The sequence below is a fragment of the Candida pseudojiufengensis genome (genome assembly GCF_024610245.1).
Source record: "Candida pseudojiufengensis strain CBS 10847 chromosome Unknown scaffold3, whole genome shotgun sequence".
In the NCBI taxonomy this organism is placed as follows: domain Eukaryota; kingdom Fungi; phylum Ascomycota; class Pichiomycetes; order Serinales; family Debaryomycetaceae; genus Lodderomyces; species Lodderomyces pseudojiufengensis.
Window position 1 is genome coordinate 237,493 of NW_026261523.1, and position 26,317 is coordinate 263,809.

Sequence of the window (26,317 nt, forward strand, 5' to 3'; positions counted from 1 at the left end):
AAAGATACTTACGAAATCATTATAAATAATAATACACTAATAATACAATTTTTCTATGAAAATTACAGAAGTTTAATTTCAAGCAAAACCACCAGCAAACGCTAAACTCCAAGTTCTACTTTGTCCATTATCCAAATAATTATTTGTCCAACTGTTTGAACTAAAAAATTCATAAGATGTATGAGGATCTATAATAGCTTGATTTAATCTTAATATACCAGCCCAACCATCATTTACATTATTAACAAAAGTTGAAATTTGATCATCCCACTCTTCTTGAACATATGATGGAATTCTAATTGAAGAAGAAGCAGCAGTAATTGGTAACATATGAATACCATGAACATATTCCGGATGATCTTTTGGAGTACCAAAATAAGTTGTATAATCAATTTTATTTTCAAAAAATATTCCACTAACTTTATTTGGTAAAATTTCAGATGGTTGTACTTGATTATCAGATTTATAATAAAAATACATATTGAAAGCCCTATTCATTATTGATAACATTAATCCACCTCTTGCTTCCATTGAATAATCACCAACAACTTTACCCCATAATTTCATACCATAAGCAAAATGAATATCTTCAGAACTTGATTCTTGATTTTTACCATCATTACTTGCATATAATCCTGCTGCCCAACTATGTCCATCATACCATGAAAACATTCTTGAAACTGGGAAATAATAATCTTTTCTTGAGGGATTAGCAGCATCTCTTACTAATGAATTAACCCATGCCTTATTATCTTCTGCCCAAGTACCATTTAATTTTTTATCAATTAATCCAACTACAGCAGCTGCATGAATAAAATATCCATAATGGAAATGATGATCATTATAATAAGCACTTCCAAAATCTGCACCATCATCACCATTTTGTGCAGCAGTTGAAGTGATACCACCAAATTTAAGATCATACATTAATGGATAATATTGTTTATTTGCTACAAATATTTCAAAAGCTTCTTTCATATCATTTAAAGTACTTAAAGTTACATCATCATCTTGAATTATTTCACTAACAACTAACAAAATTTGTGCATATTTATCCAAAACTTTTCCTGAAAAATAATTTGAATTCATGTTTTTTACAGTTGATGCGATATCAACTGCTAATTCTTCATTTGCAGATTTAGCTAATAAAGTTAATTGTTCAATTGAATAACTAGGTGATGAAACTCCTTCAAGATATGGTAAGAATTGAATTTTTTTATCAATTGTTTCAGAAAATGATAATTTTTTAGTTAAAAATCCAGTCATATCACCTTTAGTTTGTGACGCAACTTTTATACCTGTTGCTCCTGATGAAGTTAAAGTTGAAAGATGATGTGGTAAAGCAAAAATTATAGGATTACCACTTGATGAAGTACCTTTAGTTTCATAAACAAATTCATAAGAAGCATCTTGTGAACAAACAACTGAACCTTGGAAAGAAGCATCTGTTACATACATACCAGCTGCTGCATCATAAAACGGATCTCCTTCAGCAGTAGGAGCAATTGCAACTTGAATAATCAAACCATCAATAGATTTACTTGCCTCTAAATGGTATGGATCTTTAACTGTCAATTCAAAATCAGAATCTTCAACTGGTAAAGTAGCATAGATCAACCATTCAACACCATTAAATAAAATTGCACGATATTTCAATATATTTTTCAACAAAGCATTTGAATCTTCTAAAATTAAAGTTCTTATTCCATATAATGAATTTAATTCTGCTATTAAATTACCATTATAAATAGCACTAACGAAACCCATACCTTGAACAATTGGAATTTCAAGATTATTAATTTCATCATCATCTTTTGATAATGTAACTTTAACTCCCATTTCAGTCATATCTGTTACACCCATTGCAACAGAATTATCAAATATTGTAGCTGAAAAAATAATTTCGCCATTATTAGTTGGATTAAAATAATATGATGCAACACCTTCATTATTTGTATTAATAGATCCAAAAACTCTATTTGACGTATTTGTATGTTGAACTCCAAAACCATAATAATTATTTTTACTCCAATAAACACCATATGGATAAGTATAAACCATTAAATCTTGATTGCCAAGGAATAAATTAGCATAAAATTTATTAGTTTGATAAGCTACTCCTTTATTATTAACTCCTGAAGGTATTGCAAGTGGTAATTCTTGTCTTGAAAAATTATATGGTGGTGAGCTTATATCAATAGCAGCAAATAAATCTCCTGAATAACATATTTGATCTTCTGCGGATAAAGTATGTTGAGATAAAATGGAAGAACTACTTGATGATGAACTTGATGATAAACTTGATGATGATGAAGATGAGGATGAGGAGGATAAGCTTGATGAAGATGAAAATGCTGATTCAGTAGCAGATTCATAATCTGATTCAGATTCGAAAAAATCTTGTGAACTATAACTTGATTCTTGAGAACTTGGTAAAATTGAACTTGTTTGTAAAATAGTTGAAACAGTTTGATAAGTTGAAACAATATAACTTGATGAATTTGCATAAGGAGCTAAAGTTGATGAAGAAGTAAGTATAATTGTTGATAATGTATAACCTGTTGAAACACTAACTGCTGCAGTTTCTGAATCTTCATCGGATGGTAAGTCATTTGTTTCAACAGAATCAGGAGCAATGGCCGAAAGTTGACTAGAACTTGAAATTGTTGAAGATAAAGTTGAATTTTCATTAACAGTTAAAATAGATGCTGAACTAGTTGATAATGTTAAACCATCAGTAATTGAAGAAAGATCAATTGTAATTGATCTACTTTCTGATACAACTGATTGTGAAGTAACTGGAATTGATCTTGTTGTTGATAATGGTTCTAATGTAGCTGATGGTGAATAAGTTGATTCTAGTGAAGAAGTTGCACTAAAAATTGTAGATGAAGTTGTTACACCAATTGGTACATCTGATGTTGGTATAATATTGGAAGAAATTGAATTTGAAATTGAACCTGCATTTGCAGCTAAACTTGCTGTATTACGTCCAATTGTTGATGAAGATGTTTCATGAGCTGTTTCAATAGTACTAGGTCCACTTTGTTGTTGTTGATTGTCTAATGTTTTACTTGTTGTTGTAAATGTTGCTTGACCAGTTATAGTATAAACATGAGGTACAGTAATAGTATAAGCAGAAGTTATACATTTATTATTTGAACAAGTTTTTGAAGTTTCTATACTAGTTGAATGAGTTGTTAAAGTATAAGTTGTATCAGTAGTTTGAGTGTAAGTTTCAACTTCATTTTGTATTTGATTTTCAGTTTTGATTGAATTTGCTGTTGGATAAACTGTTTCATAAACTATATGAGTATTTGTTACTGTTGCATAAACTGTTTTCTTAGGTTTTAATGCTTGATTTGGTACATGAACAAATGTTATTGGTATACCAGTTGATAAATTTTCGGGATTATTTGGTAATAAACTTTGAGCTATATTTTTAAGACATTGATTATCAATATATTGTGTTTGTGTTTTGGTAACTGTTTTTTCAGCTATCACTAAAGTCAGTGATAATGCTGCCAAAAGTAATTTTAAATTCATATTTGTGGTTTGTTTTTGAACTAGTTTGTATAAAGGATTGAATAGTAGTTAATTGTTATTAGATTACTGAATTAATATTTAGTTGAATAATATAAAAAATGAAAGTATAGAAGTTGGATTATTTTAAAATGAGTGTAATAATAGTTGGATGAATATTTCTATAAAGAATTGTATGTTTATGTGAAGTTTTTAAGTTGATGCAAAAAAAAGAAGTGAAAGAGTATTCTAAAACAAAATCTTAATTTAATAGAAATATTGAGTTAATTTTATACATGCTCTGCAAGTAAATAATCAAATCAAAAATAATAATACATTTAACCGGTAAATTTTGCAAGCTATTTTTACAAATATTTAATGTATAGAAAAATAACACAAAATCTAAGGTCTACATAATTACGAATGCACGCAAATCTTATTTTTATTTTACGAGAAAAACTGTTTTTTGAAATTTCTTTGTTTTGTTTATACTTTTTAAGATTTTGTACTTCTTTCAATGATATCGTGTAATTATAAAAATTTAGCCTGTATCAAGACTGTTTGGAAATAGATATACCTAACACTAACTAATATAATAAACCTACATTCATCTAAATTGTCAGAATCAGCTTATTCCACTTTCCAACATTTACGATTTCAAACTTAACGTTCAGTTAAAAACTTACTCCTAAACAAAACCTCGATATTGACTTATTTGAAATCCAAAACAAATTACTTGCAGTTTCTTGCATTTTAAACCTAAAATGGACGACGATCTACATATACGTCACAAAGACGTTATAGTAAGTACTTTACTATCATCATAGTTTATTTTATAATCTATAATTATAATTTTTATTATTAATTATTCGAATTTTGTGCTACTTTTAATTTTTGATTTCGATTTTCAACCAGCATCATAAGAATTTATGAATCATTTAACGATACATGATCAAAGCTATCTAACATTCAATTTAAAGTAAACTTTTGTATCTAAAATTGGTTGTCGTATCATTCTATGAATTTTTATTCATTTGAATATAGAGATTAATGTAGAATGTTCAGGATAAACACAGTTTCGGTTAGATAAATTAACGCGATATTATTTAATTTTTAAAAATGAATTTTTAAGTTTTGATTTAAAAATGTTGATCAACTTAAATCTTAAATTTATTTCATGATCTCATAAAACATGTGTGCGATACTTGTTAAAATTTTGATCTCTAAACATATTGATTTGATTTGAGTACTTTTCACGTTCCTTTTCTTAATCATTTTATAATTTTAATCCATGAATCAACGCGATTCGACACCAATCATCTAAAACTTTTTTTTGACGTAAGGAGTAATTGATCGATAATTCTATCGATACTTATTAAATAGCTGAGGCGTAATTATGACTTATTTGTTCTACCAGCAAATCATAAAGGATCAGATATTCTAATTCAATTCTAAGATATAATTTTATAACTTTTTCACGATATTTAAACGAATATTTTTTTTCTCTCTTGTATGAGAACAATTGAAACATTGTAAAAAAATGGCTTGCAACAACATTTTTATTAAACAAATCAAATAATGAATTATTAAAAACCATAACTATCTTGAATGTAATAAATTTTGAGTTGGGCATAGCCTATAAAAGCATCACATAAATGCATGATGACGGTTTTACTTCGAAAAAAATCGTTAAAACTTTATTTAGACGTTTCAAAACTAATTGTTTATTAAAACACATATTTCAAAAAATATTCACATTAATGGTCTTACATGTTGAACTACTAAACACTCAAACAATCTTGTTTTCTTTTCATCGTTTAAGTTATGATTTATACAATTCCGACTTAATTTTTTAATTAGCTAATGTTTCGATATTCGTCAAAAAATGTTGCAAAATTCATACAAAATTGTGAAACTGATTCAAAAAATTAATACAATTGACACTATCGATTAAACTGACTTATTTGGACTCGTTTTTTGCGGCACTAACACACATAAAATTATAGTGACCATTTTGGCAGCATTATATACGTGTTGAGATGCATCTAATTTGATTTATTATATCTCATAAATGGACCCATAATTTGATTTGAAAGATAAAACATCTGATTGTAACAAATAACACGACTTTTCACTTTTATCAACCGAGATTTATCAACTAATTTTCCCCAGTATTTTAGAACTATGATTCAGTTGATGTATAAATCTAACCTATAAAGTTACAACCATGACTCAAATAATAGTACTTGGTGCAGGAGTTGTTGGATTAACGACAGCAATAGAATTAAAAAAATGGAATCCTAATTTAAATATAACAATAGTTGCACAACATTTCCCAGGAGATTTTGATAATCAATTTTATACATCACCTTACGCTGGAGCTAATTGGCAATCATTTGCAAGTAATGAAGATATAAATTTACAAAATTTAGATAAACCATCATATAAAAAATTTATACAGTTAGCTAAAAATGATCCTGAAAGATCTGGAATATGGATTAAAGATAATATTACATATTATACAAATTATAAAATAAGTGAAACAAAAGGGAATATGTCAGAATTTATACCTTGGTATAGAAATTTTGTTGAAGATTTTAAAATAATAGATGAAGACAAAATTAAATTTAAAGATATTGGATTTGGAACATCTTTCAAAGGAGTTGTTATATCAGTACCTATATATTTAAATTATCTTATACAACAAAATAAAGAATTAGGTAATAAATTTAAAAAGGCTAAGATAGATAATATAGATGAATTGAAAAATTTTAATGGGATAAAAACAGATTATGTTATAAATTCAGCTGGATTACAAGCAACAAAAATAAAGGGAATTACTGATAAAAAACTAACGTTTCCAGTAAAAGGTCAAACATTATTAGTGAAAAACAATACAAAATCAGTTTTAGCAGTTGAAGGATTTCCAGGCACATCAGATGAAATGTTATATATAATGCCAAGAAAAGAAGGTGGTTCAATAATTGGAGGATGTTTTAAACCAGGAGATAATTCATCAAAAATAGATGAAGAATTAACATCAAGATTAATTAGAAGAGCTATAAATTATTCACCAGAAATAATTGATCCTAAATATAAAAATAATCCTTCAAAAATTGAAATTATAAAAACCAATATTGGTTTTAGACCTTTTAGAGAAGATGGTGTAAGAATAGAAAAAGATCCAAAATATAATTGGTTAATTCATAATTATGGAGCAGGTGGTGGTGGATATCAAGGAAGTTTTGGATTTGCTCAAAAAGTTGTTGATATTTTGAAAAATGAACTTAGTAAATCAAAATCAAAATCAAAATTATAAGCTCATACTTAGTGTTGTAGGGTCTAATAAGAAACAATCTACAATCTTTTCATATATTTATTTGTAGATTACAATTTGTGAATTAAATTAGTATACAACTTTGAATCGAGACATTTGATTTTTCTTTACTTCTTCTATTGTATTCCACTCTTCTTTTTAACTTTACCAACTTTCTAAATTTTTTAAATTTAATAACTAATGACAAAGAAATCCAATTAATTGACCTTTTAAAATATCAAATAATTTTTTACCACCTTTTTTACCATATTCTTTTGCATGAGCACTATCAGTATGTTCAGATATGAAACCTGAAGCAGTATTATTATGAGCTTTTATTGGAGTTGGTTTATTTGAATAACTTTGAGTTTTTATATTAATATCTGAATAACCATGTTGAGGTTTAAAAAATCCAGTATCTTTTGGTTCTTGTGGTATATCTACTGACATTTGATTACTTTGATTACTTTTTTTTAAATTTAAAACTTAAGTTTTTCTTCTTTCTTTTTCTTTTAATAATTATATTGGTGCAGTAATTGATTGAAACAAGGATTGATTAAAGAATAATTAGTTATAGTTTCATATCTTTGTAATAACTATATGTTTATCTTTTATTCTTTACAATTAAATTGCTATTTTTAAGATAGAATTAAAGATAATGTGAAATTTTGATAGAGCGGCTTTTACTTGTTGCTTTTGTGTAACTTGTGACAAACTTCCTAATTTCATCCTTTTTAATGATTTATTAACCAGAGAGATTGAAAATTCATACGTAATTAAGAACCGGAAGGAATTTAAAATCTTATCTCATACTCAGTTTAAACAATAGAAGATGCCAAAAACTTTCCCTCAATAAATTGTTCAAGTGAATAATGAAATTTAGAAAAAGGTTCTGTCACCTCTCACATTTCTCAATATTACGAACCCCATTCGACCTAAACTTCAAGCATAGATTCTTGAACTTAATTTTCAAAATAAACTGAGTTAGAAATCTAAGATGAATGTGATCACTCCTACACGGTTCTATCCTTGTGTCTATATTTTTTGCAACCATGGAAACGAAAATCAACAATAGCAATTGGTAGTAATCCGTTTCAAAAATTCGCACTCAAAATACGTTTGAAAAAAATTTTAATACCGGAAACATAGATAAAATTCATTGAATCATTAAACTTCAATCACATATATCACACAACATTGAGAAATGAGAGCCTCACAGATCTTAAGTTTTCAAGCAACTGCACAAACAGCATTAAGGAGGCCGTGGAAAACTTTCAGAGATGGGTCCTTATACTATGGTCAATTAAAATCAGGATCAAAAAGACATCCATTAACTACAAAACAAGGGAATAAACATTATTATAAAGGTACAAGATCAACTGGTATAGGTCATTTAGATAGTCGAGGAAGATATCATATAGATTGGAATAAAGTAAGGACATATGTTGTTCCAGTTGGTTTGAATACCACTGATTTGAAACCATTAGTATCACCAAATTCTCCACAATTTATACAAAAAGTTGAAGGATATGATGATAAATTCAAAAGTCCTGAATTAGCTTTACATAATGCTATTAGATTTGTTGAAAATGGAAGTAATTATAGTGCAATAGATTTGGAAAATGAAGGTTATATAGAAAGAATTCAACATCCAAAATTAAAAGAAGCAGATAAAAAGAAATACTTAACTGAAACAGACTAGTTTTGGGCTTTTCTACATGTATATATAACAATTTAATGAATAGTAATGTCAATAATTCAGGTAAGTGTATTAATCTAAATCCTACTGTACTTTAGTCTTGCTCACGTGATTTGTATTTCAAATTCGAGGGTATACGTCTGAAATTATTATAATATCTACTTTAAACTTAGACACATACCATTTCAACTAAGATCACCAAAGATGAGTATGGCAGGTATTCTAAGGTCCGAATCACCAGTAGTAGCTGACCAAGAAATTCAGATAGAAGAAGAATCAAACACAGCAACTCCATTACCACAAGAACCAGAAGAAATCGAAATAGATCAAGTCACCAATATCGATCAAAACAAAGATGAAACACCAATTGATGAAGATTTAGAAGAAGTAGCAACAATGTCATTACCATTATCAAAAATTAAAAAGATATTTAAAATGGATATGGATTATTCTGGAGCAAGTTCAAGTGCAGTATATACCACTGGTTTAGCTACTGAATTATTTGTACAATACTTTGTTGAACAAGCAAGTCTTTTAGCTAAAATGGATAAACGTAAAAAAATAATATATAAAGATTTTGCAAATGCTGTAAGTAGTCATGATTCATTAAATTTTTTAAGTGATACAATACCCAAGACTCATCAAGTTGGCGAACTAATATCCAGAAAGAAAATTAGTACATTAGATCAAATTAATTTAAACGCTAATACAGTTAAAAGAAGAGAATATAATAATAGTAATCGTATCAATAATTCAAAAGATTCAAATAATGGAGGAAATATACAACAAGTACAAAAACTTCGAAAACAACAAGAATTACCTAAAGGTCAACAAACTTTAAATTTTCAACTGGAAAAACCATTAAAAAAGGCTAGTGTAACTGATTTAATGACCACAGAAGATGATAATGATGAAAATGTTAATGAAGATGCTGATGTTGAAATGATTGAATAGTTATGGAACTAAATAAAATACTTAATGAACTACATTAGTTTTTAAAACTTCGAGTATACACAACGTATCTCTTGATATTGGAAATCGTGGAGGAATTTGAAGTTTGTAACAAAGCTTTATAATGGAATATCTAATTACATCCGGTATTGATTTTTCATAAACTTGAGCTCCAGTTAATAAAAATTCAACAAGCTTTTCTCGTAATTTTGGACTCATACGTAAAGTATATATAGCCTTTTCAGATATAGCTATTTCTTTTGACACAACTTCTGAGACTGTTTGAGATTCATTTTTAACTAAATCTGAATGATTCGATACGAAATTCCAAGTATCTTGAAATTTTCTACTGAAAAAATATTCGCCTTGTAAGAAATCTTGTTGGATAATTTCAATTACAAACTCTAATGATTCGATTGTTAAATTAATTTTTTCTCTTGAAAATGAATTGTTCTCCCTGGATGTGGTTGATAGTGAATCGACTCCGGAGATGAGTGTGGTTAAAATTGGCCAATTGCTCACAATCATTGGTAATAGTAATTTATAATTGGTACAAAGTAAAGGGAGTAGTAATCTTAGGGTTTTCATTATTTGAGACTTCAATGTGAATGATGGTTGAGATATTAATACAAATCCATAATTAAAGATTCTTTTAAGGACAATGTAAATTTCTTTTGGAATTGGTGAAGTCCATTTCTCTTCTTCCTCTTGAATTTCGGTTCCTTCGTTATCTTCTTCATCATCTGAATCATTCCCTATTTCTGAGAATGGTTTGTCAGCTGGTCTTTTAAAATACTCTTTGTTACTGTCATATTCCTCCATTGGGTCAATCGTTTTCTTATCACTCAAAAGCTCTAATAGTTGTGCCTTGTTAGTCATTCCCCACGGTTTGAATTGAGAGACATTTTCAATCTTGTTCTCAACTTTTAATACATTCGATAATTTGAGATATAAATTTTGAATTTGATCAACTAACGCCTCAAACACAACAAAAAAGCTCTCAACTAGTTTATTGTAACCATGATAGGAGTCTAAAATAACAAACATATCTGAAAGAATATCAGTCAATTGATTTGTTTCTAATAGTTGTATTCCAGCTATCCTCACAATAACCATCAAAATACCTGGCAACGTAGGAGTTAAATTACTTGCAACACTCATCTGTAAACTTATTGCATCGACTAAATAATCCAGGTTGTCCATAATCATTGCTTGTATTGAACCTTTGTAATAAATGTCGACAATGTCCTGAATTGTTTTTTGAGCTTGCAATTGTATATTTGGTTTGTCTGTGAAAGTCAATGCTTGTAAGATACTTAGCAAATGGTCCATTAAAACATTCGACCTAAATTCATCTATTGATATTGTACCGGCGACAGTACTTATTGTTTCCAACGATGATATTATTGAAATTTGATTCGCTAGTTGACCATTTTCTATATTACTCAATTCCGAGACATTCAAATTGTTCAACAACTCTAATGATTTGACAAGCAACAAGAATGAAACCTCATTTTCCTCACTATCAACTTCCATCGGTTCTTCGATATTTAAGAACTCACTAACATCGAGCGACATTGATTTTGATAGTCCATTTTTTGCCAAATTTGTTGCAAACCAAAGAGAGACACCTTTGCTTATTGTATCCTCATCAAAATCGTCCAACAAGCTTTCTATTTCTTCAAGATCCGTACCGGTTTGGTTGGATTTCAATTCAGATATAAATGAAATTAGATTTTTCAATTTTCCCTCTAAATATGTAGAGCCAATCCCAACTGCAATTCTCTCAGTTGTAAGAGGAGGACCCTTACTCCATTGACGCGATAAGGTTAAAATATTATGTGTATTGAAGTCTCTTTGCCTATTATTATCACCATGTTGTGCTTTCACACTTTTCGCATTAATATAACTTGGTAACTCAATATTATCCATTGTATTCGAATTTTCATTACCAGTAGTAATTTGTAAACTGTTTTTGCTACTCTTCAACAGTCTGCTCGAATTGCTAATTTTGGCATGATCGATAGTAAGTTCTATCAAGAGCTTGAGGCAATCATGTTTGAGAATGTTCAACTCTTGGAATTGACGATCCAATTTCCTAGATAATTCCATCAAAACAGCAAAGTGAAATTTGAGAGCGATAAGATTCATAGATATCTTGTCCTCATCAGTTGAGAAAACTATAACAGATAGCTTGTTATTAATCAAACTTGAAAGCTTCTTTCTTACGAGTTCAAAATATGCTTTCAGTTTTGTTTCATTGTCATTGATTGCATCATCGACAAGAGAAGCTAGCTGCCATATTTTAAAGTCCAATTGTTCATCGTAACTAGATGAGTATAGTAAAATTGAGCAGATATCCAACGTTAAAGGCGGAATCTCATTGTACAATGCTATAAAGCAATTCTTTAGTACAGATGTATTGAAATTCACCACAGTGTCATATAAATCAGATCTAGTTTGCCATCGCTGTCTGTTACGTGAATTTAATAAAACGGATTTGAATATTGTGACTAGTGTGATTTTTAATTGTTTCGAAGTTGCTCTTAACCATGCAATATTTCTGTGATCTCTCTCAGTAATTCTGATCTCATCTGACGATTGTGGTGAGCCATCAAGTGTTCTTTCATCATCATCCCAAACAACATCAATTTCTGTCAAACTGTGTATTTCCGGTACAATTAATTCTGAGCCAAGAGCATCATCACTAAAAGACGAAGTAACAATGTATGTCAACAACCTTAAAATTTGAATGAGTAATTGATAGTTGATGTTGGAGTTTGAAGAAGTAAACTTTGCCAAGGAAGAGACAATTCCAGGAAGTATGATTGAAACTTGATCTTCATTGAGTCTAAGTAACAGGCTGCGAATTAATTCAAAGGTTTGACTCAAAAGAGTGATTGACTCCTGATCATTTGAGCTGGTAGAAGTTATGACATCCAATGAAAGTGTAATCGTTGAACTCAAAAAATGTAACCTGTTATTTTTTTCTTCGAAGTAAAGTTTGCTCAATGAATTTATCAATTGGGATAATACAAATATAGTGGACAGTTGAAATTGAATTGATTTCTCTTTAATAATCTCCAGTGCAGATCCAGAATTGCTGGCGCCACTCAAAAACAAAACTAGGGAAAACAATTGATCGAATAAGGTGTAATTGACATTATAACTCCAACAATGTTGAATCAAAAGTCCAATAAGTATTAATATCTTCTGTGTGATGGCATCGTTTAGATTGGATTGTTTCAATAGATTCGATATTGGAAAAAAAATGTAATCGGCAACATTAGGTAGTATTTTGAAGTGAATCTCAGTATTTGTTGCAACCTTGGATTCAAACTCCATTTCATTAACAATTGAAGTTAATAAAGATGTGATTTTGGACTCATTTATTTGTGGTTGGAGAACTTCTTGAGACAATTGAATACAAAATGGTTTTAGCTTATCAAACAATCGATGTGATACTAAACGTTCATTTTCATTGCTGTTTCCATTCCATACACTTGTCATTTCGATTGCATAGTAGCCCACTTATAATTTGATGGTGAATGAAGTGGCCTTGATAGAATCTTATTGTGCTACAATTCAAACACAGATTGCAAAATCCGACTTTTGTGTAACGAAGATTTCATTACTTTCGGTTGATTTTTATTTGAAAATTTTTTTACAATTTTCTTTTTATTGTTTCAATCACTCAATCAGAATACAACACCAAGTGTCCATAAAATAGTTGCAAGCTTATAGTACGTTTATCAGAATTCGGAAAAGATTATGCCACGATGGGTATCACTATTTATCACTCCTCATTATATGACTCGAATTTCAGTTTGGAAAAGTGTTTAAGAAATTATTTTAACTTTGGTTGAATTGAAAGCAGAATTAAGTTAACCTCTGACTATATGTCATTCTCAAACTTGATTACACTTTGAGTTTATCACCCAATCATGTGGAAATCATGATTGTCAAATTATGCTTAATTTCAACATTATTAAGTAAATTTGAAGAGTTCTATAATACCTTGAAACACAATAAAAAGTTATCGTCCATGACTCCAATATAAAATTGGATACTCATGTGGCCAGATTCCAATTTGAAAAAAAGTCATTCAAATACTAACATTCCTATAGAAACGAAATGACTAGAACTTCTGTACTAGCTGATGCTTTGAATGCTATTAATAATGCTGAAAAAACCGGGAAAAGGCAAGTTTTGATTAGACCATCATCGAAGGTCATTATCAGGTTTTTAACAGTTATGCAAAAGCATGGTATGTGAATTTTAAAGAAAATGGTCAAAATGTTTGATATAAAGTTTTACACTGAGCCTTGCACCGAATTGATAACTGGATGGATTGATCGGTGTCTAGTCCCTTTCTGTCTTTTAAGCATTCGGGATAATAACGTCAGGAAATGATTTCTTACACGATGTTCACTTAAATTAGTGCTGATCGTTTACTTTTCCTCGACATTCAAACTTATGACAATACATTTTGATTCTTTCACTATCAAAATAAGAAATACTAACATTTTGCTTCAGGTTACATTGGTGAATTTGAATATATAGACGATCATAGATCAGGTAAAATCGTTGTTCAATTGAATGGTAGATTGAATAAATGTGGTGTCATTTCACCAAGATTTAACGTTAAAATTAACGATATCGAAAGATGGACCGATAATTTGTTACCAGCTAGACAATTCGGATATGTTATATTGACTACATCAGCTGGAATAATGGATCATGAAGAAGCCAAAAGAAAACATGTGGCTGGTAAAATATTGGGTTTTGTATATTAATTATTAAAAATTGTATTGCATTTTGCATTCTTGTATAGTATTATGAACTAAAAGTAATTTGATTTAAGTTGGATATGTCTCAAATTAGCTCTGTGATTATATTCTATTTACAAAATATTCTTGCACACGAGAAAACTTAGATCGAGAAATAATAATAATTTAAAATAAACTACTCCATGTTTCAAATTCCTTTTGAAATTACGAATTCATACATTCGATGGTAATATTACCTGAATCATTAAGATTCGTTTTTTCAACATTATCATGGACTTTACGAGCAGGATGTTTGGCTCATATAATACACGAAAATGTATATGAATTCACAGAAACAAGAGGTGAATCAATGTTACCAACAGTTCAAAATCAAAATGATTATGTGCATGCTTTTAAAAAATATAATTATGGTAGGGATTTAGATATTGGGGATTGCATAGTGGCGATGAAACCAAGTGATCCTTCTCATAGAATATGTAAACGAATAACTGGAATGCCTGGAGATATAGTTCTAGTTGATCCATCATCATCTTCGGACTTAACAAATTCGCCAAATGAGGTAATACAGAATGATGGATTCAACAAATTCATACGAATACCTGATGGCCACGTTTGGTGTACTGGTGATAATTTATGTCATTCTTTGGATTCAAGATCTTATGGAGTTTTACCTATGGGATTAATAACTGGTAAAATCGTAGCAGCAAATTCAATGGGCGATGGTTTACGTGGTTTTTTTAATTTTAGATGGATTACAAATACATTTAAAGATGAATGATGATAGAGATATGTAAAAATTGATGAATTTAATGTACCCTTATAAAATATTTGGCATTTATCTCTCTATAAAAATCTAGCTTATCTTAATTCTTGGATGATGTTTTGGATTTTTTGATTTTAGTTGAGTTTAAACGATTCTTGCCTAAGTAGGTCAAAACGCTTAAGCCAAAGTAATAGCATGGAAAACTTAATACGAAACCATAAAATAATGTAGTAAAAATCGATTGCCCTAAATAATATTTGACAAAATTGAACTCGAATCCAATTAGCGATGAGAAAAATAATATGTTATGAGATATTTGACCAATTGATGTTCTGTTAAATGTTTTGAAGAAAAGATTATTTGCTCCAATGAAACCAAACCATGAACCCAACAATGCTAAAAATAAAAATGTTGCAAAACCAATGAATATGGTAGGAATTATTGGATTTATGGTTTTCTCGTCTTCTTTAAAAATATGATGTATCTCAGGTTGAACTCCAAACTTTGGTTTGCTTTTATAGTTACTTGAAAGTTTAAATTCTTGACTTGGAATCAATTCACCTAATCTTTTAATCAAATTTGAATCACCTGAGGAATCCCCAATGATCAAGCTTAATGCTAAAGATTCTTTGGTTTTCAAGAGTTCTGGAATCGAACTTGCCCTAATTTTCAATTTAATTGTGTCGTCTTTCACCGTTGGCACAAAATGAGTAACAATGCTTGGTTTCAAATTATCTGATAAACTGATCATTATTTGTTCAGGTTGTTTATTCTTAATATCCAGGTTTTTTAAGTCAATTTCTATTATGTCTTTAGGTGAGTGGATTGGTAATGTTTTTATGACTTGAGTATCAATTTCTCCAAAATGTATGCTTTGACCACTGTTTGTATTTGATATTTTACCAGTCACAACGCCCTTTGCAATTGCAGATGTAGCAAGCAAACTTATTAATGCTATGGGTGAGAATCTCATAGTGGTGTTCAATTGTTATATTTGGTGAATCGAAGAAACTATGTTGTGTTATATTGTGACGTTGTAAAATTGAAAAATTATTTTGGTTCGAGATTCTTCAACACGCACTAAGTATATCAATGTATTATATTTTTGAGAAATACAAGCATGAAATACAATGGTCTTTGTTGCCTTATCACTTACCCTTTAAATATATTCATTGAGTAGCAAACCTTCAAGCCCTGTTTGATCACCAGATATTTCTGGAAACAAGGATGAAATTATATATATTACACCTGCCATGATTTCGAAAACGAAAAATAAAGGAACCAATATCAAACCTTGAAAGTCAGTTAGTATCTGAAATACGATTACATGAGTTCTGATCTATAATACAAGTTACATACATCCAACTACGAATAACATGACAAAGATGATGCATAGGGTCAACAAGGTCAATGACGAAATTGCAAACATTCTTGATATTTCTTTGCTAAACTTCTTTCAAGTAAATAATTGTAACTAATGATTGAAAGTTTGAATTAGTTTGAAATGAACAAATTTGAAAAATGAGATCAAGGGAAGGTCGTAGATCAATTTCAAAGCTATGAAACTTTGAAGTTGGTTGTAAAAGATATTTTGCAACACATTTAAAATTAATAAAGCTACTTAAGCTACTTAAGGGGTAAACAAATAAAATTGATTTCATTAAATATTTATAGACTCCAATTTTATATTGACCTATTACAAAGATGGAATTTTACATTAATCTGAGAAATCCAATGGCTTCACTGACTATACTTTTTTAGTCTTATCTCCCTCAATGAAACTCATGAATGAGATCCAATGGGTGGCCCATGTATCATCTAACTTTATCTCGAGTAAGACCCAAGATCTCTACCAATGCTTTGTCTACTTTTTAGCATAGTGATAAAATGATGAGCTATAAACATGTTGTCAATCTACGATGGATTCAATTATAGCGTATTGTTGCTTCTTCTGGGAGAAGAATTTGATTTCACAAACTTCTCTTGAAATGAATTTTGATGTCACAAACTTGTTTTGAAATGATCATATTACTAAATTGAAAAAAAGACTGAATCAACCACATCAATTCTACAAATTTTCATATCACATTCACTATAGCATGCAGTTTCTTACAGGAAAATCATTACTTTACGTACGAGTCATAATGTTACTTGTGATACCGTACTATTTAATAAAATATCCCGAGACAATATCATCGGCAGGATTTGTGGTATTACTTGGTCAAGCAATGCAAGTACCCATATTAAAATTAAATCCAACAAATCCTTTAATTGGATTTTTATCTATATTTATGATTACGACATCAATAACGGATCTCATACCTTTGATAGCGGAAAATTGGCCATTTTTTGAAACTGTTGTTCCAACTAGATTGTTTTTTTACTTTTTAGCAACAGCATATATTTATTTCGTTCCAACTTCCATCATTAGTAATAGCTTAATCATTACTTATACTATGTTTGAAATATGGATTAATTTTTTGATTTACAATAATTTGAGAGATGAAAAATTCTATAGAATGAAAAAATTTGTGGAAGAAAATGTTGATGCTTTAAAACAAGCTCAAGATGAAAGAGTTAAAATTATTGAAAGAGATTGAATTAGTTGAATTTTTGCATTATATTATTGTTTTTTAGATAGATTATGGTATATTACTTAATCAGCTTTGAAATCTTCAATAACCCATTGTAAATTTTCTTGTAGTTCATCAAAATTGTTAAATTCGTTTTGTAAAATATTGATACAGTTTATATTTTTCGATTCATTCTCCTCAGATTCATACTTGAATACATTTAATTTTAATACTAAGTTGACAAATAATTCATTTGTTGTCACAATCACGTTGATGTTTAAAATCCTGCCTTTGGAATTGATAAGTTTCAAATCGATACTACTTTTTGGTTTCTCGATTGATTTTTGGAAAGGGTTTCTATTAGATTCAAGATTTAAATTCAGATATTTATTGATGGTGAGCCTCGATTTGATATCATTTTGGTTAATAAAACTTCTAGCCATTTTTTCAACCGTGGTTAAATACGACTCGTGCTTCAAATTACCCAAAAAAGGTCTTAAAATTAACGGATGAGAATTGCTTTGTTTCCATTTAGTTAAAGCTGTTGGAACTTTTTGTTTCAATTTTAAATTGTATTTGTAGAAACAACAAAGCATTAGTTTGAAGTAAGATAAAATTAATTGACATTTTTGGTTATTTATTGATGATGAGGCATTAACATTTTGGTAAGCTTTACTCATTTCTTCTTCAATCAGTTCGTCATATATCATATTTTCAATTTCAATGACGTGATCATCCAATTCAAGTGTAATCTTGTTTGAACTGGAAGTTACATTATAAGTAATGAGCAATTTTGCTTCGTTAATCAATTGATAGAATAATTCCTCCTCAAACAAAAACAACCTTGCCTTTTCTATATCATTGATTAGGTCAAGTTTGGAGTCATTCAACTCAATTTTAAAACTTGATTGTCCTGTAATAATAAGATCACCATCTCCTTCCACTTTACTCAAAATCCGTACCCTTATGTATTTGTAGATTTTATCAACCACTCTATTACCAATTGATGATAATGCATGAAATTTGATCTCTCCAGTTTCAATGTCTTTCCGCAAAAGTCCCATACCTTTGTCATAATAATCAGATCCAGAGTCTCCATATCCATATTTGACACCAATTGCCCTTGCATTATTTGCAGGGTCTCTCATTCGAAACAACGCTTCATTATTCGATAACACAGTATTTACCATATTCCAGAAATTTTTCTCTTTTAACACTTGCTTTTGAATATCCTCACTTGATTCTTTAAACATCAGAGTGATTCTATTTATTGATTCAACTTTCCAACCTTGTCCAATTTTAGTTGATTGTGATACTTCGTTAGTCTCCATTGAATGACTATGAATACTACTTCCGTTATTTGTTCCATTTGTTTGGGTTTCGTCTACTATTAATTTATCTGAATTCAATGAGGATGGTTTAACTAATTTAGATAAGTGTGGTGACATTGTGTTTTTAGCTACATTAGGTTTCACTGACGCTACTAATAATGAAACAAAATCAAGTGATAATGAAGTTTCATTTAAAGCATTGTTTATTGATTTTGTTAGTTCAAATAACTGCTTATTAAATTTTTGTTGAACATCATCTGGACTTGACAGTCGAGCGCTATCTCCATTGCCTAATTCTAATTCTAAATCTTGTGGGTCTTCTTCTTCTGGCTCTTTTTCATCCTCGTCCTCATTGCTTCTACGACTTGTTGAATTCTCACTCTGAATTTCCAAGCCCTCATTTAGTATTCTTATTTCTTCTTTCAATGATTCTTCGGTCAATCCTAGAAACGATTTTCTTTCATGTAGTATTCGTGGAATTAATTCTTTAAGTGTAAGATCGTCTCTACATTTTACTTGTTAGTAAATGTCCTGAAAATAATCATCTTGATTTGAACATACTCCTTTTGTACAAAAGGGTCATTGTGACCATTTTTGTCGAGATCAAGCTCTATATAAAACTTCTCCGTCGTCATATTATCAGCATTGAGACGTGTTGTAATTGTATCTAGGTTTATGTTTCAAATAATTATCGTTAAGTTATACTTTTTTCATGTAAGGCAGTTTTTGTGTACAAAAATCACCGCTTTGGCTGCAAAAACATTAAGAAGCTTCTTCCCAGATATAAGCCTCATGCATTCTAACACTAACTATCAGGTCATTATATACTTTGAGAGATAGGGCCAGATTAACAGATTTAAGAAACTATTTCATCAATTTAATGAATTGTTAATACAACGAAAACTATTTATTCTTTTTTAAGTCTTTTGCTACGTCTACGACCATCTCCTTCACTCTCTTTTTTTGTTTCGTGCTCTTTTTTAGCTTCCTTGGCTTCCTCTCTCTTTTCTCTCTTTACTTTTCTTTCTTCTTCTTTCTCCTTTCTTTCCTCTTTGGCCACAGCTTCTTCTCTGTCCCTTTTCTTTACAGTATTTTTATAATCATATTCATCATCAATATCATTAGCTTTATCTGCTTTATCTTGGTCTTTGGTTTGTTTAGGTTTGAAGAAATGACTAATATTGTTTTGCTTCGATTTTCCCTTCCCTATATTTTTTAATATATCTTTTGATTTATTTGCTGTATTTCCCATATCTTTTGTAACTTCATAACCTTCAATAGATTCGTAAGCTTTATTTGATTGAGAATTCAATACTTCATCAATTAATTTATCGTTCCATTCATTATTAGGATTGAGCCATTCATCCCATTCCTTCGTATTTGGTTCTATCATCAATGGTTTTCTTGAATGTAACCAACTTAAATCTTTATAATGATCGTTTTTTAAAGCTGGTCCAGTGATGATTGTAAATGACGACAAATATTCATCACCATCTTTCTCATCTTCTTCCTTGACTTTTTTATTGTTAAAATTCTCTTTATAATTATAATTATGTGCAAAAAATCCCGCTAAAAATACTAAAGGTTCCGTAGTAGAATGAACAAAATATGGTTGTTTTTCATTAGTTTTTTTATCTTTTAACCATTCAAAATAACCTTGAATTGGTATAACACATCTATGTTTTTTACATGAAGACCAAACTGAACGATGTTGATCTAAACTTTCTTTTCTACAATTGAAATATTTTGATTCTGTTTTACCTAATTCTTTTGAATATGGTTCTCCTTGATTTTCTTTTCCTTCATTTGTTGGAGATGAATCTTGAGGTTTTGCCCAAACTGGGATTAAACCAAATTTCAGTTTTTCAAAAACATATTTAGTTTTAATATCTTCTTTGGATTCATTTGAATTTGGTTGTGCTTCATAAATCATAATTGCTGTATTGGTTGGAGCAATATTGTAAGATGGATTCCATCCATCAATTCTGGTTAAGTCGAGCTCGACTTTAAAATCTTCACCCTTGGATTCTTTTACATTTACTTGAAATATATCTTTGTTTGTTTCATCAATTGAGTCGTTCCCTTTATGATATACTGACTCACTAAATGCAACTGGTACTTCCTTTAAAGCCTTAAATGAGAGTTTGTTAGAAGATGATAACATATACGACAAAATTATTTAAAAGTAATCCAATACATACAATTCCTTGAGCGAATCTCCCACACATAGTCACGGTTTGCAACAGTTGTTTGCAATTTTAAAATGTTATAACTTTGTAAAGAATTTATGGATATTAATTTGGAGCAATTAATTAGAAAGATAAAAATTAAGGGGTATTGTGGATTGAGATAGAAAACTATCTTCTTAAGTTCAAAATTAACACAAACCGAATTTTAAAGAGATTGTTTTCGGATTCTTAAGGTAATGCACGAGATTCTGCTCGGAATCCTTAGTAATGCACAATAAGGTGATCGAATGATACTAGAGTAGCTTTTTGAATAGAAACGTATACAATAATAAAGATATATTTTATAAATTTATATATTGATATTGTAGGAGAAAAAAAATAGAGCAATAAATGTTTGTAGAGTAAAATATAAAGTAAAACACACAATTATTTAAAGTGTAAAAGGTAAATAATATAATAAAAACAAGGAATAAAAGTTGATTATATAATTAGTTGTTGATTGAAAATTGATGGATTGATTGATGGGATTGAAGTTAATTCAATATCTTCTCTCTCTTTTTCTCTCTTTCTTTTTTGATTCAAAAACTAATAAATTTATTCTTCATTTTCATTTTTTGGAGCAGTTGATTCTTGTGGAGCTTCACTTAAATCAGTCCATAAAGTTAAATTATCTCTTAATAATTGCATAATTAATGTTGAATCTTTGTATGAATCTTCTGATAAAGTTTCTAAATCAGCAACAGCATCATCAAAAGCTTGTTTAGCTAAATGACAAGCTCTATCTGGTGAATTCAAAATTTCATAATAAAATACGGAGAAATTCAAAGCTAAACCTAATCTGATTGGATGTGTTGGAGGTAATTCGGTAACAGCAACATCTGATGCTTTTTTATATGCTTCTAAGGATTCATCAGCCGCTTCTTTTCTTTTTTCAGCAGTAGCAAATTCAGCTAAATACCTATGGTAATCTCCTTTCATTTTATAATAAAATACTTTTGATTCACCTGATTGAGCACTTCCAATTAAATGATTAGTTAAAACTTCTAAAATATCTTCACAAATTTTACTTAATTCAGCTTCAATTTTAGCTCTGTAATCTCTAATTAATTTAACTTGTTGATCATTACCTTTTGATTCTTCTTTTTGTTCAATTGATGAAACAATTCTCCATGAAGCTCTACGAGCACCAATAACATTTTTGTAAGCAACACTAAGTAAATTTCTTTCTTCTACTGATAATTCTTTTTCTGCTGAAGCAACTTCTTTCATGGCACTAACCATTTCTTCATATCTTTCAGCTTGCTCAGCGAGCTTAGCAAGATAAACAGAGTTTTCTCTTGATGATTCAGTTGACATTATTTTAATGTTATTATACTTTCAGTTCTTGATCTAAATAAAAAAAAGCAATTAGTTAGTATTTTGAATTTGTGAATGAATGAACGGAAAAGATATCAATGTATGGAACGACGGATCAATGGATATCAAATGTTTAGTTTAAGTTTAATCAATAATCTATTTGTTGTTGTTGTTTATTGTTGCACCAATTAGATCTAAAATATATGTTAATTTTGTAAATATATTCCAATCTCTAATCAATTTGGAAAAATGAGCGTTGAATTTAAATTTTAAAGACTTTAGTGATTTGTAAAAAGATCTATGATTTTTTTTTCTCTCACTCTCTCACTAAAAAACTGAGTCGTGTCTGAGTCAAGAATGCAACAAACAACAAACAACAAACATTTCAAAGTATAAACATTTTATTAACAGGAAATTGATTAAATTATATGTTGAACATCAAATGTGGAGTATGATTTTGTAGTATACATGTAATCACTCTCATCTAGTTCGTGCTGTTGCAAAGATATGAAATTGATTGATCGAATTTGAATTGATATTCGTAACAAAACTGCTGGTCTTAAAAGGGGTTTATCTTTGTGAATATTGATTCCTTAACTCCAAACATTTGACAATCCCATAGATCACTTTCCAATGGACAATCATAAAAGACGTCTCAATTAATAAGACATCATGAATTATATTAAACATACATTTAATTGATGATAAGTTTAATGTATATATCTAATTTAATTTAAATATATATAAAAATATAAAAGAGACAATCAAAAATTCAATTTTCTTTTTTTTTTTTTTTTGCTCACTGATTAAAAAATTTTGATATTTTTAGTTGACTAAGATCAATGTCGCGGTAATATTCTACATTTAGATCGAACTCTACACTGTCTTGTTCGTTGTAGAGTGTAATTAAAATACTAATGTTTTGCAGGGTAAAAAAGCGTAAGGAAACTTACGGATTAGTAGCCGCTTCTTGTCCGCCTTGCCTTGTAGACACTGTAGGAGATTCAAAAAGAGGTCAATGATTTTTAAGTCTCGTCAATAATTACATCATACTTGGTACGTATTATTAATAAAATCATACGGCAAAAATATAATCTTTCCAGTCATTAAATCAATTTTGTTTGAAGTCTCTCTTATATCATATCGTATTGATTTATCAACAGGCATTCCTCACGATGTTGATTGTTTTCTTTGTCGTCTGATTTATCCTTATTGGACTTTAAAGTTATTCCAGTCCTTTGTTTAGGTAGTTGGTATTGATAGAATTTACCAGTTTGATAAGAAGCAATAAATATTAGATCATTATAAAATCCAATTTCTACTTTATTTTTATTATGTTGTTGATAAGTATGTTCTGGTAATTTTACATAAGCAAAAGATCTTGTAGGAGGTTCCCAAATTAAATTATCAAACAAATCTTTGTAAGGAATATTCTTAAGTATAGATGAAGTATATTGATTATTTATAAATTTCTTTTTTGTTTTCTTGAACCATGATTTTGATTTAGTTTGTTGTTGTGGTTTTTCTTCTTGAGAATATAATAGTAGATTTGCAAGACTTTCATTCAAATCATCTGATGAGGATCTATTTGCTTCTCCGTCACTTTGTTCATCACTATGATCATAAATATCCCTTCCATCTTCATTCTCATCTAAATTTATATCTTTATCACTCAATTTGAATAAATGTATTGTACTAGATTCAGATCCACAACCTAAAATTAAATCTTGATTATGAAAACTTAATGAATTAATGGTAGTTAAATTATGACCACGTCTTAAATTTTTCACACTACTTAATGTAACTTTGTCTTCTTCATTTTGTACAAGGTCAAACACTCGTATTATCGTGCCTTTAGTGGATGCTGTGGCAATTTTAGAACCTAGATGTGATATCGATATTTTACCAATTTCCGAATCATGAGCTTTGAATATAATCATCGGTTTTAAATTGATAGTATCGTAAACTAATAACCAACCATGACCTTCCTTGTTTAAATCATCGATTGTAATCTTGGGATTGTCCAATATCTTAGTTTCTTTAATCTTCGGTGTTATCGCAATATATTCATTTAACTGTTCATTAACTAGTGATGAGTCATTTAATGAATTTAAAGGTAGACATAACCAAGATAAATCATTTATACTTAAATCCCCTATAAATCCATGTTCAATTGTAGATTTGATTTTTAAAGTCTTCAACAATTTTAAACAACTTAAATCATATATTTGGATTTCACCCAGTTGTAAAACGACAACTAACCTTTTTCGATTCAACTTCACATCAATTACCAGTGATTCAAACTTTAAATCCATTATTTTTAAATTTTGCTTCAAATTATAAATCTTTAATATGTTGTCGTCCTCAGGTACTATGATCGTTAAACTTGTTGAGAACAACATCTTTAATAATTTCGTAGGATAAACATCTGGTTCAACCGGTTTAGCGGTTTGCAGTTGTTGCTCTTCGTTTTCAATTGAATTTGAAAGTGATTTTCGTAATGGATTTTGAGCCGATGAATATAACTCACCAAATGGATCACAATTGAAAATTTTATGATTTTCAGAAGTTGAGATTGATAATGATGAGTAATCAGGATTAAATGCTAGATCATTGATTATCATTGATGGTAAAGATTTTCTAGTTGCAATTAATGCAAATATTAATTAACTACTAACAATCATAAAAGAAAACTGAAACGCGGTAATTATTGATTTTGTGCCATACTTCAAAATTGACATACATGCATTAAAATCATCTATACAAGGATTAAGCAACTACTCTTTAACTTCTTCCAAAATGACTTTTCTACTTTTAGTTTCACCGTTTGAAGGTTTTGTTTCTGCTCCAGTTGCACTTTTATCATCTTTACTCACAAGAGGTTCAATTTTTTCACCACTTGACTCTGTGCTCTGTTTACTAGCTTTCTTACTCTTTTTTGATTTTTTCTTTTTTGGTTCTTCCCATCCATATAAAGGTATAAAACTTTCAATAACTCCACAATCTGCAAACAAATTAGGGAATAACCAAAACGGTTTGGGAAATGCAACTAATGATACTATATAAATGATTAATCTAATGATTGCAATTACAAAAAACAAAGCAATTAAACCTAATGCACCCATTGATAAATACCAAACTCCTCTTCTCATAAATGTTGGCCATAATGGAAACAATATAATTGTAAATACTCCAGCAATTGCCAATATTGAATATAACAAAATATAAGGATTTGGTCTTGTATATAACCATCCAAAATATGATTTTGGATCAATAACGGCCTTTTCAGCTCTTTTAAATGTTGGTTTATCACGTACTGGTTTCCAACCTTTAATAGCTTTAACTTCAGAATAATGTAATTTATTAATTGGTAAAATTAATTGATTTTGAATTAATAGTACAAATATTTTTTGAACTTCTTGAGCATTTGCAATTGGAATTAATCCGTTTTTAGGGTTTTGTTGTTTTGATTTATAATCATCACTCAACAAGGCTCTTTCAAATCTTTTATATTTAAAGAATTCAATATCAGTTTTATTATCTAATAATCCTGATCTTTGTTTTAATATTGAGTTTTGAAATAAATAATTGGCTATATTTATAGCTGCTGGAGCTCTTTGACCTGTATTAGTTTGAATCTGGAATTGTCCCGAACCAGGTGGTGGAGGTGGAGATGACATAATCAATGTTGACTTTGGATGTTAAACTTGATTTAAAGCTAATTGTTATTACGTATCCAGTTTTATCGTTTTTTTTTTCGCATTTTTCATGTTACAACTCAAAACGCATACGCACGACTGAACCAAATTTGTCAGAGCATTCACATT

At 29.3% G+C, this 26,317-nt stretch overlaps 14 protein-coding genes across 14 annotated transcripts; 6 read left to right on the plus strand and 8 right to left on the minus strand. All coding sequences in view use genetic code 12, as the record gives it.

Annotated features, from left to right (window-relative positions):
- Positions 1 to 78: 78 nt before the first annotated feature.
- ENG1 (endo-1,3(4)-beta-glucanase) lies at positions 79 to 3,546 on the minus strand (the record flags this gene model as incomplete). The annotated part of the gene is made up of 1 exon (XM_051760549.1): positions 79 to 3,546. The coding sequence occupies one exon, from the start codon at positions 3,544 to 3,546 to the stop codon at positions 79 to 81; it is 3,468 nt and encodes a 1,155-aa protein (XP_051616495.1).
- A 2,203-nt stretch (positions 3,547 to 5,749) lies between these two features.
- On the plus strand, positions 5,750 to 6,841 carry DAO1 (Dao1p; the record flags this gene model as incomplete). The annotated part of the gene is made up of 1 exon (XM_051760560.1): positions 5,750 to 6,841. The coding sequence occupies one exon, from the start codon at positions 5,750 to 5,752 to the stop codon at positions 6,839 to 6,841; it is 1,092 nt and encodes a 363-aa protein (XP_051616496.1).
- A 195-nt stretch (positions 6,842 to 7,036) lies between these two features.
- Positions 7,037 to 7,288, minus strand: KGF55_000552 (uncharacterized protein; the record flags this gene model as incomplete). The annotated part of the gene is made up of 1 exon (XM_051760571.1): positions 7,037 to 7,288. The coding sequence occupies one exon, from the start codon at positions 7,286 to 7,288 to the stop codon at positions 7,037 to 7,039; it is 252 nt and encodes an 83-aa protein (XP_051616497.1).
- Positions 7,289 to 8,042: 754 nt separating this feature from the next.
- On the plus strand, positions 8,043 to 8,540 carry MRPL27 (mitochondrial 54S ribosomal protein mL41; the record flags this gene model as incomplete). The annotated part of the gene is made up of 1 exon (XM_051760582.1): positions 8,043 to 8,540. The coding sequence occupies one exon, from the start codon at positions 8,043 to 8,045 to the stop codon at positions 8,538 to 8,540; it is 498 nt and encodes a 165-aa protein (XP_051616498.1).
- Positions 8,541 to 8,741: 201 nt separating this feature from the next.
- Positions 8,742 to 9,491, plus strand: HFL1 (DNA polymerase epsilon noncatalytic subunit; the record flags this gene model as incomplete). The annotated part of the gene is made up of 1 exon (XM_051760592.1): positions 8,742 to 9,491. The coding sequence occupies one exon, from the start codon at positions 8,742 to 8,744 to the stop codon at positions 9,489 to 9,491; it is 750 nt and encodes a 249-aa protein (XP_051616499.1).
- Positions 9,492 to 9,512: 21 nt separating this feature from the next.
- Positions 9,513 to 12,998, minus strand: KGF55_000555 (uncharacterized protein; the record flags this gene model as incomplete). The annotated part of the gene is made up of 1 exon (XM_051760603.1): positions 9,513 to 12,998. The coding sequence occupies one exon, from the start codon at positions 12,996 to 12,998 to the stop codon at positions 9,513 to 9,515; it is 3,486 nt and encodes a 1,161-aa protein (XP_051616500.1).
- Positions 12,999 to 13,622: 624 nt separating this feature from the next.
- KGF55_000556 (40S ribosomal protein uS8) lies at positions 13,623 to 14,284 on the plus strand (the record flags this gene model as incomplete). The annotated part of the gene is made up of 2 exons (XM_051760614.1): positions 13,623 to 13,755; positions 14,025 to 14,284. 2 exons carry the CDS (start codon positions 13,623 to 13,625, stop codon positions 14,282 to 14,284), a joined length of 393 nt encoding a protein of 130 aa, XP_051616501.1.
- Positions 14,285 to 14,501: 217 nt separating this feature from the next.
- Positions 14,502 to 15,056, plus strand: IMP1 (endopeptidase catalytic subunit; the record flags this gene model as incomplete). Its single annotated transcript, XM_051760626.1, has 1 exon — positions 14,502 to 15,056. One exon carries the CDS (start codon positions 14,502 to 14,504, stop codon positions 15,054 to 15,056), a length of 555 nt encoding a protein of 184 aa, XP_051616502.1.
- An 85-nt stretch (positions 15,057 to 15,141) lies between these two features.
- Positions 15,142 to 16,014, minus strand: KGF55_000558 (dolichyl-diphosphooligosaccharide-protein glycotransferase; the record flags this gene model as incomplete). Its single annotated transcript, XM_051760637.1, has 1 exon — positions 15,142 to 16,014. One exon carries the CDS (start codon positions 16,012 to 16,014, stop codon positions 15,142 to 15,144), a length of 873 nt encoding a protein of 290 aa, XP_051616503.1.
- A 1,126-nt stretch (positions 16,015 to 17,140) lies between these two features.
- On the plus strand, positions 17,141 to 17,641 carry KGF55_000559 (uncharacterized protein; the record flags this gene model as incomplete). Its single annotated transcript, XM_051760648.1, has 1 exon — positions 17,141 to 17,641. The coding sequence occupies one exon, from the start codon at positions 17,141 to 17,143 to the stop codon at positions 17,639 to 17,641; it is 501 nt and encodes a 166-aa protein (XP_051616504.1).
- Positions 17,642 to 17,697: 56 nt separating this feature from the next.
- On the minus strand, positions 17,698 to 21,173 carry MED17 (Med17p; the record flags this gene model as incomplete). The annotated part of the gene is made up of 3 exons (XM_051760659.1): positions 17,698 to 19,448; positions 19,879 to 21,076; positions 21,147 to 21,173. 3 exons carry the CDS (start codon positions 21,171 to 21,173, stop codon positions 17,698 to 17,700), a joined length of 2,976 nt encoding a protein of 991 aa, XP_051616505.1.
- A 555-nt stretch (positions 21,174 to 21,728) lies between these two features.
- On the minus strand, positions 21,729 to 22,490 carry BMH1 (14-3-3 family protein; the record flags this gene model as incomplete). Its single annotated transcript, XM_051760670.1, has 1 exon — positions 21,729 to 22,490. The coding sequence occupies one exon, from the start codon at positions 22,488 to 22,490 to the stop codon at positions 21,729 to 21,731; it is 762 nt and encodes a 253-aa protein (XP_051616506.1).
- Positions 22,491 to 23,623: 1,133 nt separating this feature from the next.
- KGF55_000562 (uncharacterized protein) lies at positions 23,624 to 25,114 on the minus strand (the record flags this gene model as incomplete). The annotated part of the gene is made up of 1 exon (XM_051760681.1): positions 23,624 to 25,114. The coding sequence occupies one exon, from the start codon at positions 25,112 to 25,114 to the stop codon at positions 23,624 to 23,626; it is 1,491 nt and encodes a 496-aa protein (XP_051616507.1).
- A 153-nt stretch (positions 25,115 to 25,267) lies between these two features.
- On the minus strand, positions 25,268 to 26,170 carry SEC62 (Sec63 complex subunit; the record flags this gene model as incomplete). Its single annotated transcript, XM_051760692.1, has 1 exon — positions 25,268 to 26,170. The coding sequence occupies one exon, from the start codon at positions 26,168 to 26,170 to the stop codon at positions 25,268 to 25,270; it is 903 nt and encodes a 300-aa protein (XP_051616508.1).
- Between the last annotated feature and the right edge of the window lie 147 nt (positions 26,171 to 26,317).